Here is an 11,098-nt window from a genome sequence, read left to right as displayed (position 1 = left end):
TCTGAATGTGGCAAGAGCAGCATATGAAGTCAAAAATCTCCATCCTTTGAGCCACCAAAATAAAATCCTCCACAGCCAGGGGTCAGTTCACATGAGTGTGTGTGTGTGTGTGTGTGTACACAGAGCCTGCAACTCTCCATAGAACCAGACTCCTGATGAACAGACAAAAGATGGGCCTCTCGGGGAGACCTTTGAATGAGGATGCCAACCTTCCTTTTTACATGGCATTTAGTCTTTGGTTCCAGCAACAAACGTTAGTCTTGGCCTCATTGCCGGCTCAGGGACCAGAAGTGGAATTGGAAAAAATAGTGAAAATCAGGGACACAGGAAAACATACGGACACACATAAATGTGGAAACTCAGAGATGAATAGAAACTTTAAAAGATACAGGGAGACTTTAAAATATTCAGGAGTCTCGTGAAGCCCCATCCATCCATCCATCCATCCATCCATCCAGGCAATACTGACTGAGCTGAGCCTCTCCTATTTATCAGGCACTGTGCTCAGCATTAGGGATACACAAAGATGGAGGTGGAAGTCTAAAGGCAGAAACTGGAGGTGGGAATAGCAGTAGTTGTGACTCTGTAAGGGCTCCCACCAAGCTGCAAAACAGGGACTGGGCACGTGTGGGAGATTCACGGAGTGAGCCTGCGGCCTCAGCACAGGTGAGAGCGGACAAGAAACCTGCACATAACAGAGATGCCAATGCCTCCGAGCTTCCTAGAGAGGCCAGGAACTGGCTCCAGGAGGCGCCAAACAGGGGTGTGGCCCCGGGCGTTGTGGTCTGGTCCTCCCAGTGTCCTGTAGCTCACTGTCGTGGCTGTCGTCCGCCGCCTCTGCGCGGGGACCCGGGCGGGGCTGGCGGGAGCGCGGCGGCTCCAAGGAGTTTCCGGGGCCCGGGTGACCCCGCCTGTACGTGCCCCGTGTGGCAGCGCAGGTGGGACGAGCCCAGTGGCAGGTGGTTCGCAGCGCCCAAGTGAGTAACACTGACTCGGGTAAGGAGAAAACCCTCCCCTTTCAGCTCTTCCGGATTCTAAGGAGCCAGGCTTTCCAGCTTGGCTTTTTAGTATGTCGCGAAAGCGTAAAACACGGGCTAGCTGCTGGTTGTTTTTTTTCCCCCCTCCTTGATTTTTTTTAAGACTGCAGCCCCCAGCACACACACACACACACACACACACACACACACACGCTGCCCCCCAAGCTCAGAGCTTTCAACGGCATCTGTTTCTAGCTACATTTGATTCACATCTTTTACTTTCATCTCACTTTTTTGGGGAAAGATTACCTTTGTGACAAATGATTCTGGTTTCCCATTTAAAGTGACAATGTAACGTTCCCATTTAAAATGGATGTATTTCTTGTAAAACGGCAAGTAGATCTAAATAAAATATATTAGGTAGCTCATAGTACCAGAGGTACCAGGCCTGACAGAAATGGTGAAGGTGGTAAGTAGACAATACTGCATTGTCCCAACCCAGCTGGGGAGACCTACAGACCTCGCTTCAGGCCCTGGGTTTAACTTGCTGCTTCTGACCTGCATCACAGTGGGCTAGCTTCTTTCCCGCTTTTTCTTTCTTGCTTTCTTTGATTTTTTTTTCCTTCCAGCTTTATTGAGATATACAGTAAAACCTTGAATTGCGAGTAACATTGTTTGCAAGTGTTCTGCAAGACAAGCAAACATTTCTAATACATTTTAACGTGGTAAATGAGCGATGTCTTGCAATACGAGGAGTTTGTTTCCAGAACAAATTATGCTCGCAAACCAAGGTATTACTGTAATTGGCATATAACATTGTGTAATTTTAAGGTGTACTCCGTGATGATTTGACACATGTATATATTGTGAAATGATAACTGCAATAAGGTTAGTTAACATCTCTATCACCTCACATAATTAGGATTTTTGTGTGTGGTGAGAACTTGAAAGATCTCTTTTAGCAACTTTCTGGCATATAATACAGTATTGTTAGCTGTAGTCACTATGCTGAATATTAGATCCCCAGAACTTATTCTAACATATAACTGGAAGTTTGTACCCCTTGACCAACATCTCCTCATCCCCTCACCCCACCCCATTCTAACCATCATTCTACTGTTTGTGTGAGTTCAGCTTTTTGTAGATTCCACATGTAATTGACATATAGTATTTGTCTTTCTCTGTCTGACTTATTTCACTTAGCGTAATGCCATCAAAGTCTGTTCATGTTGTCACAGATGGAAGGATTTCCTTCTTTTTATGGCTGAATAATATTCCATTGTATATACGTATACTATATTTTGTTTATCTGTTCATCCGTTGATGGACACTTAGGTTGTTTCTGTGTTTTGGCTATTGTGAATAATGCTGCAATGAATATGGGGGTGCAGATATCTTTTTGAGATAGTGATTTCATTTACTTCAGATGTAGACAAAGTCAGACAATTAAGTTTGCGGCCTCATCCTAGAAAAAGTGCCACATACCTGACTGTTGAATATCACTATGGTCTCCCTCGAAGTACTCCCCTTGGGAAGCTATGCACCCACACTGGCACCTAGTCCACCCTTCAAAGCAATTTTGGAACTCTTTTTCTGGAATGGTCATCAGAGCTGTCATCGTATTATTCTTGATGTCCTGAATGTCATCAAAATGCCTTCCTTTCAATATTTCCTTTCTCTTCAGGTAAAGAAAGAAGTCTTTCGGGGCCAGACTAGGTGAGTAGGGAGGGTGTTCCAATATAGTTACTTGTTAACTGTCTAAACACTCCCTCACAGGCAGTGCCATGTGAGCTGGTGCATTGTTGTGATGCAAGAGCCATGAATTGTTGGTGGAAAGCTCAGGTCATCTAACTTTTTTATGCAGCCTTTTCAGCACTTCCAAATAGTCAACTTGGTGAACTGTTTGTCCAGTTGATACACATTCATAATGAATAATCCCTCTGATATCAAAAAAAGGTTAGCAACATCATTGCGACAAGCTCATGAACTTAATTGTCAGGCTGCATATATGCAAGTTTCTTGATCTCTGACCCTTGGTCCTCATATCTGAAAAGCTGAGGATAATAATAACTACCTGGCAAGATTGTTCTGAGGTTTCAGTGGCAAATCATTAAAACTTTTAAAGCGCCTAGCCCATAAAAAAATAATAAATTTAGCTATAGTTGTTATTTTCATTTTAGCGAGGAGGAAACAGGATCAGAGCAGTTCAGTCACTTTCACAGGATCACACAGGGAATTGGTTGGGAGAGCCAAGTCTAGGACCCACATTTTCTGATTTCCAACCTAGGAAAGCTTAACCCCGCAACCCTACTACCTCTACCTCATGGGAGAGGACGGGGCACCTTCTCCCTGGCCCTCTGGTAATTGGAGGAACCACTATGAGGTTGCAGGATATGTTAGCTGTGAAAGCTTCCACAGGACTCAGGTCAGTAAATTTGGAATTAACAAGTTAGAACTTGTGTCAGAGGGTCGTTAGGACATCAGAGGAAACAATTCATGGAAAGAATACCAGGCGCAATGCCTGGTATACTGTAAGTGCTTAATAAATGGCAGCTGATATGACTTGGATATGTTGAAGTGGCAGACACGCTGAGCTAGAGAGGGAAGTTCAAGTGTAATACTCCTTGCAGATACAGCAGAAAGGGGCATTTGAAAAGGTTGCAGAGTACTCATTCCATTTGAATTTACCATCTGCCAGACATTTCTTGTCCCTGTAGATATCCCTGGAGATATGCTCATATGCAGTTTAAATGGTAGTTTGGGAAGCAGATGGGAAATACCAGTTATAAAATTTCATAATTACTTTTGTCCTAAGCATCATGAAGAATTGCAAGGATCTTTTGTGCAATAGTTGGGTAAAAGGAGTTTGAGTTGAGTAGCTGGGTAAGAAGATTAGATAACCTAGGGTGGTAAAAATTAGACAGCTGCCCTGCCACCTTCAGTTATATTCAAAACAGTGTGCGCAATTACCCCTATCTGTTATGAGTATATTGGCTTTCCACTTGGTGCTATGTCCTTAGTTAATTTTCTTCCCAAATGTGTTTGGCTGTTTTGGTTTTACACCTCACATCCCTTTTACCTATATCAGGGTTATTCTCCTTATCGTCTCTAACTACTTCTTCCTTGTTAGTGCTTTGACTGCTTTGTATTAAACACAGAAATATTCAGATCATGCATGGAATTTGAACAGCACCATTTCTAAGCCCTGTAGCCTCATTGTGTTTTCCTGCTCTCCATGCAATAAGAACACAGTTACCTTTTGCCTCCCTCCAGTCAATGAGTACCTGGGCAGTCATTTAAAACATGCCATCAGAGGGTTAAACTACCTGGAGATATCTTTATCTTCCTTAAAGTAACTACAGTAATGTTTTACTTTTATGAAAGCAATCTCTGGTTCTCTCTGTTTCATACTCCAGTGGCCCTAGATTTGTATATTGCGTTGTAATACCACAGGGCTAGAACCATCAATGTCTTGAACTCATGGGATGAAGGAACTGTGTGCACAATCTAAGGTTCTTATTACTGATCCTTAGCATTTAATTAGTTCTTTGTAAATCTAGAAGCACTCCTCGTCATTTTTATGAGTTTCTTCTCATAACTTCCCCACGAGATGTCAACTTTATTACCCTCACTTTATCTTCGTATTATCAAGAGGTCAAGCAGGTTTTAGATTTCATTGTTTCCTGTTGGTAATTAAGATTCCTTTTTCTTGGTCATGTATTTAACGTGAACCTGTTTCCACTGGAATGACCGCTCAGGTCAGATGTGACCCTCCCCCGTGACCTAGAAGAAAGCAATTACTGAACAAAGCCACTTTTTAGAGGAGACTTAATTGCGATTATAAAGGCCAGTCTGAGTGCCCAGCCCTAGAAGGAATCAGATGGAAACAAATTAATAAAACAGAAGCTATCAAGCGTATAAAAATGAGGCAGTTGATTGAAGGGAAACCTATGTATACTCTCTCTATCTCTGGCTGAGTGTTTATGGGAATTTCTTGTGGTTTTCTGTGTAATGTGCGTGCTGCAGTTTTTCTGTTTTTATTTTATTGAGCCAGGAATGGAGGCGGTGACTCCTATGAAGTAGCATTAATGGCTGATAATCTACAGCCTATGAATGTTTTACATACCTGGTGGAAAGGCTTCTTTTCCTTGCTGTTTGTCCTGATAAATCATTAATATTTCCTTACTCGTTGCCACCTTTCTCTTCTGACCTTCCTGATCAGGTCAGTTATCTAAGCTCTTACCTCATATCATTCTGGAATTAGTTGGAAGGTAATGAGGAGTAGCATAAATAGGTCTGGCAGGTACTCTGAAGCATTCATAATTTGAACTTGTATGTCCCCAGCATGATTAATGTGCACATGAGCCACAAATGACCTGAGGCCTTGAGACTGGACTGGAATGTGCAGTTTTCAAAACAAAGCCCAATTAGAGATTAGGAATCAGTTCTGTTGGAATTTTCTTAATTGGACTCTCTGAGGCCTCCTCATCCATTTCTGAACCCTTCCAGTGGAATTCTTGTTGGAGATATTAAGAATATCTTAAACTTTGTTATCTGGTATCCTAGTGCTCAAAGCTCTATTAACCCAGCAGAACATTTCTAAAACCTGTGTGCGCTTTTTCAGTTAATGATAACACCTTCCTCAAATTTCTGGACACTGCCTGCTGCCACATCATTGAGTTGCTTGCCAGCTCTCATCCTAATCTCAGGTTAGCACACTGGCATTTTATCCTCACTGATAGCCCAGATCCTCATCGCTTCTAACCTAGACTCTTGCCTGTTTCCAGGCTGTCCCTCCTGCAGGGAAAGCGTGGTCTTTGGCAAGGACCAAAGTGAGGATGCCGTTCTGTAAACCTAAAGGGGCTTTCTGATGTCTGTAGAATGGAATTCACATTTCCCCAAGGGGACTTGAAGCTGTCTCCAAGCTGAACCTAGGCTGTCCTTCTGCCCCATGTCAACAGCCGTTCCCTTTGTCTTTCATTTGCACACCAGCCACAGCAGACTTGCCATATTAGCTGCCCTGTACTGGCCTTCCCTGTTGCCATTCCATTCATGTATGATGCTCCCTTAGCCTGTAGTAGCCCTCTGCCTCATCTCGGCTTGCCGAAATCTTCCCGTTGTCCGCGTACAGCTCTCATGCTCACTCGATGACAAAGTCTTCACTGATCAGGCCTTCAGGATCGATTCCTATCCCCACCCCACCTCGGTGTTCCCACAGCACCTTGTTTGTACCAGCATTATTACAGCAATCTTGTTTTCTTCTTTTCGCCTTGGATTTTAGATAGTTGCAAAAGGCTCTCCCCTTCATCCTCAACTCCAGGATGTAGGAGATCTATCTCATTTAGCTTTATGTCCTTTTACTCCAGAGCTTTATAGGAGATAAATTAAAATGACAGCGTTAATTGGCATACATAATAATGAGTCTTAGATACTGAAGCACCCTGCATTATTTGTGCCCATCATAATTTTACTAAATTGGATGTATTTTAGTGTTCAAAATCATCCATAAATTCAACACCTACTTGTTGAGCATCTACTGCGTTCTAGGTTCCGGTGGGGACATGCCAGTGAAAAAGGCCAAAGGACTCAGTTCTCACAGCACTTAACATTCTGTTGGAAGGTAGATCAGTAGTAATTTTAGATAGTGAGATGTGCCATGAAGAAAACAAAGCAGCATTTACAGTAAGGGAGAACTGTTGTAGGTGGGGTGATCAGAGAAGCCTGTCTAAGTTGAGTGACACTTGAACAGACCTAAATATTGAGAAAGATGCAGCCAGACAATGATCATAAGGTCCCTGTTAGGTAGATTAAAGAGATGCTGGCACGTTCATTTTTCATGAATTTTCTTGTAAGCACAGCTGTGGCAATTGCTTAGTCAAACCTTTGGAATCCATCAGGCACCCTCCACACCATTTTGCTCAGGGTTCCTAATATTTCTCGCTCTTCCTTCCTGCGTACCCTCCAGCCACTGAGACAGTCATTTGCTGAAGCGTGTCTCCAGCTGTCACACCTACTGATTTCTGCCTGAATGATCTGGTTAGCTTTCTCGGCAATCTGACCTACTTAGTACACTTCTCCAGGGGAACTTGTCAAACTTTTTGTAACCCTGTGCTTTTGAGTGACCTAATCATGGTATGTGGGAGTGTAATAGAATAATCGAATCCCCAAACCCTAGCACTTGAAGAAAAGGAAATGCAAGAAAAGACGCCCATGGGGTACCCATATCATGTCAGGCAGTTCGCTGGGCATTTTTTATACACTGTCCCACTCAGTCTTCTGAAGCCTGTGAGCTTATCATCAGCTCCACATTTTAGAGGCAGCAGCAGGCTCCCAGGGAGGCTTGTCCAGGTGGTCTTGGTCGCTTGCAACCTCCCTGCCTAACCACACCTATGAATGCCTCCATGGACTTGAGTGAGGGAGCGTGTGCATTCCCAACGCATTTCAGGACCTGCGTGCCTCCTGCTCCATTTCTTTATAAGTGGAAAGACTTGAGTGACCCACTTTTTGCTTGTTTTCTCCTGTTCTCGAGAGAATAGGGTCTTGGAGCCTTGAGAAAATATGACAGATATTTTTATAAGATATAATTTATAACATAATGATTACTATTATTTTGGCATAGAAGAAGAGGGACGGAGAAGTGAGACTCCCATACGCATTGAGCACATGCAGTGCTTACAAGATTTCCTGGGGGTGGGGAATGTGGTTTGCTGGATGAAGGAAAGTTTTGCCTTATTTATTTATCTATTTATTTTGCATATAGGGTTACTAAAACACCAGTATTAAACCATGCTACCATGTGCAATTTTAAACAAAAGATGTTGGAAACTTGCTTTAGAGTTCTGTCCTTGATTTTTCTGGTGCTCAGGGGTGGGGGTGAGGGTAGTGGGGGGGGGGAATTCCTCTCCCTACCAAATTTGAATAAATTCTTTTCAAAAAGGCTCGAATTTTTCCCAAGGATTAAGAATGATGCCTTACATTTGGGTAGTGCTTTGTGGTTTCCAAAGCACTCCCAGGTAATTATCTTTTTAACCATCACAATGACCTTGTCAGGCAGGCAGCGCAGATATTTCTGTCCTCATATTGCATAGGAAGAAACTTGAAGCCCAGAAGTGAAAGGGGAGGAGGAGTTGGCTAACATCACACAGCCATGATTAGAACCTAAGTCTTAGCTTTTCTTTCTATGACAGTATACCGCCTTATTGTTTTTGTTAACCCCAAATTAGGGACAATCACGTTTGCATTTGGAGCAGTAACAGTGTTGCATACTTCTTTCTTATAGGGCCAGTTATCTTTTTGACTGTCACATATGGACTCCCAAAAATCTCCGAAGGAAAGCGTCCTCATTACAGGAGGAGGTGGCTATTTTGGTTTCCGGTCAGTGCATCTATAAAATATGTCCGTAGAATTATTTTACTGGTAATTGCTGGAAAAAGTAGCTTTCAACTCTGACATCGATACAGTATAGACTTTTACTTGTTTGTATAGTGTTAAGCCAGGAATGAACTATTTTGTCCACTGCTCAGATACCAAAATTGAGAACTGCAGATATATTCCAAGGTAAGAAAAAAAGCCATTAAAACGGGGAGGGGAGATAGTGACATCACCAAAAATCATTTAAAATATTAGTGATTCCTTCACAGTTATTATTCATAAATATTCCAAAGAATGGATGGTGGGTCCAAGAACAGAGGGACAAAATGTAACACGTAGATGCCACTCTCTTTGAAGATAAAGCCCTCTCATGTAATTTAAGTAGACGTGAGGATTCTCATTTTTGAATATTTGCATTAGTAAGACTTGCCCCAAGGAACATGTGAAGTGAGGGACTCAGAATAAGCCGTGAAGACTTGGTCAATTATTTTACACTCTTTTCCTAGGTATAGCTTAAGAGCGATTTCATCTAACTTTTACTCTTTTTCACTTTAGCCTAGGCTGTGCTCTGAACCAGAAGGGAGTCCATGTGATTCTGTTTGACATCAGCAGCCCTGCTCAAACCATGCCAGAAGGAATCAAGTTTATACATGGAGACATTCGCCACCTCTCTGATATAGAGAGAGCCTTCCAGGATGTGGATGTCACTTGTGTGTTCCACATTGCCTCTTATGGTATGTCAGGGCGGGAGCAACTGAATCGAAGCCTGATCGAAGAAGTCAATGTGGGAGGCACAGACAACATCCTCCAGGCTTGCAGGAGGAGAGGGGTGCCAAGAGTAGTTTACACTAGCACTTTCAATGTCATCTTCGGAGGTCAAGTGATCAGAAATGGAGATGAATCCCTGCCTTACCTACCGCTTCACCTCCATCCTGATCACTACTCTCGGACCAAATCTATTGCAGAGAAGAGGGTGCTGGAGGCCAATGGGACATCCCTGGAAAGAAGCGATGGGGTCTTGAGAACTTGTGCTCTGAGGTCAGCTGGCATCTATGGGCCTGGAGAGCAAAGGCACCTTCCCAGGATAGTGAGCTACATTGAGAAGGGCCTGTTCAAGTTTGTGTACGGGGATCCCAGGAGCCTGGTTGAATTTGTCCATGTGGATAACCTGGTCCAGGCTCACATTCTGGCCTCAGAGGCCCTGAAAGCGGACAGGGGCCACATCGCCTCTGGGCAGCCCTACTTCATCTCCGATGGCAGACCTGTGAACAACTTTGAGTTCTTCCGGCCTTTGGTTGAGGGCCTGGGCTACCCGTTTCCATCCATCCGCCTGCCCTTGACCCTTATCTACTGCTTTGCTTTCCTAACAGAGATGGCCCACTTCCTTTTAGGTCGACTCTACAACTTCCAGCCCTTCCTCACCCGCACAGAAGTTTACAAAACTGGTGTCACACATTACTTTAGCCTAGAGAAGGCCAAGAAAGAGCTAGGCTATGAGCCTCGGCCATTCGACCTCCAGGAAGTAGTAGAATGGTTTAAAGCCCATGGTCATGGCAGAAGACCTGGGAGCCATGATTCTGAGTGTCTTGCACGGGATGGGCTATTAGTCTTTCTCTTGGTGATGGCAGTTCTCACATGGCTGTCCTCTGTGATTCTGTCACTATGAAGGAGGAACTAAAAATAAGGAGCCGATCACACTTGCTGAGATGGTTTTCAAGAAGCACGAGTTTTAAAATACAGATAGATAGATATAGATATCTGGTGCCAAATTCTGGCTCTTCGAATTGCTACTCAAGAATAGATTCTTGGATTAAGTCTTCGTTTCCCACCTCCTTGCACTAATCCTAATGGGAGGAAAAAAAAAAAGAAGCAAAGCTAAATTTGAAATTTGGGTTCTTGTGTCCTCCTTCTCTAGGTGGGTACAGTAAGTCATTTTGGTGCCATAGACATAAACTTACTTAGATTGGAAATGTCTTCCCTGAATTTCTCAGAAGCCGAGAACATACTTATTTCTGTTCCATACACTGCATCTACTTAAAATGGACTAAAACGCATACTGATATGGGAATGGTAAAACACTAACAGGCTTGAAAATGTGTAAAAAATACCTAATTGGGCTAGATCCCTACAGACCAACCCTCAGAGGAGCTGTTGGCTGTTGTAGGGGAGGCATTAGCTATTTACTGCATACGTTTTGAGAATTAGTTTTTGCCTTTTGTGACATAAGGGCATTATACCTGTGTGACCACGTGCTACTGTTTGATGTTTAAACAAATAGACCTTTATCTGACCTCACAGGATTCTTTGGAGGATTAAATTAGACATGGCATATAAAGTGCCACTCAGAACACTTAAGCCATTATTTTTATTAATATTATTATACGTTCCTTATGAGTGCTTTCTTCCTTGAGGTATTCTGTTTAAAAGGGGCTGTGGCTGCTAACCCTTCTGGAATGCCTTTGTGGTGTGCCCTCAGAGCCTGTAACAAGTGAGTTTGAATATACTCAATGTTTGTCAAGTTTTGGTGTTTGAGGATAGATTGAAGTTTAGGAAATAGCTCTAAATCTGATGATGAAGGAAGACAACCAAGTTCACGATACCATTTGTAATTTAAAAAACGAAGCATAACTGTAAACTAATAGACTGGTTTTCTTACTGGAAAAGTTTTTGGTTCTCTGAAGGCCATTTCCAGTGAGGGGTGTTCTGAACAACAGCATTGTCTACCCATCCACGGGGACTGCTTTGGAAGA

General features: G+C 43.1%; 1 protein-coding gene across 4 annotated transcripts; it reads left to right on the top strand.

The window, feature by feature from the left end:
- The first annotated feature begins 813 nt into the window (after positions 1-813).
- SDR42E1 (short chain dehydrogenase/reductase family 42E, member 1) lies at positions 814-10,430 on the top strand. Of its 4 annotated transcripts, XM_019634670.1 has the most exons (4): positions 814-996; positions 8,257-8,351; positions 8,904-9,082; positions 9,314-10,430. In XM_019634670.1, exons 2-4 carry the CDS (start codon positions 8,284-8,286, stop codon positions 10,012-10,014), a joined length of 948 nt encoding a protein of 315 aa, XP_019490215.1. In that variant the 5' UTR covers positions 814-996; positions 8,257-8,283; the 3' UTR covers positions 10,015-10,430. The 4 variants fall into 4 exon arrangements, with proteins under 4 accessions (XP_019490215.1, XP_019490200.1, XP_019490191.1 ...); XM_019634655.1 differs by having other exon boundaries at positions 814-977; positions 8,904-10,430; XM_019634646.1 differs by having other exon boundaries at positions 8,904-10,430.
- The last annotated feature ends 668 nt before the right edge of the window (positions 10,431-11,098 follow it).

Source organism: Hipposideros armiger, unplaced genomic scaffold (genome assembly GCF_001890085.2).
Source record: "Hipposideros armiger isolate ML-2016 unplaced genomic scaffold, ASM189008v1 scaffold_19, whole genome shotgun sequence".
Classification (NCBI taxonomy): domain Eukaryota; kingdom Metazoa; phylum Chordata; class Mammalia; order Chiroptera; family Hipposideridae; genus Hipposideros; species Hipposideros armiger.
Note: the sequence above shows the minus strand (reverse complement) of the source record. Positions and strands in the feature narration are given on the sequence as shown.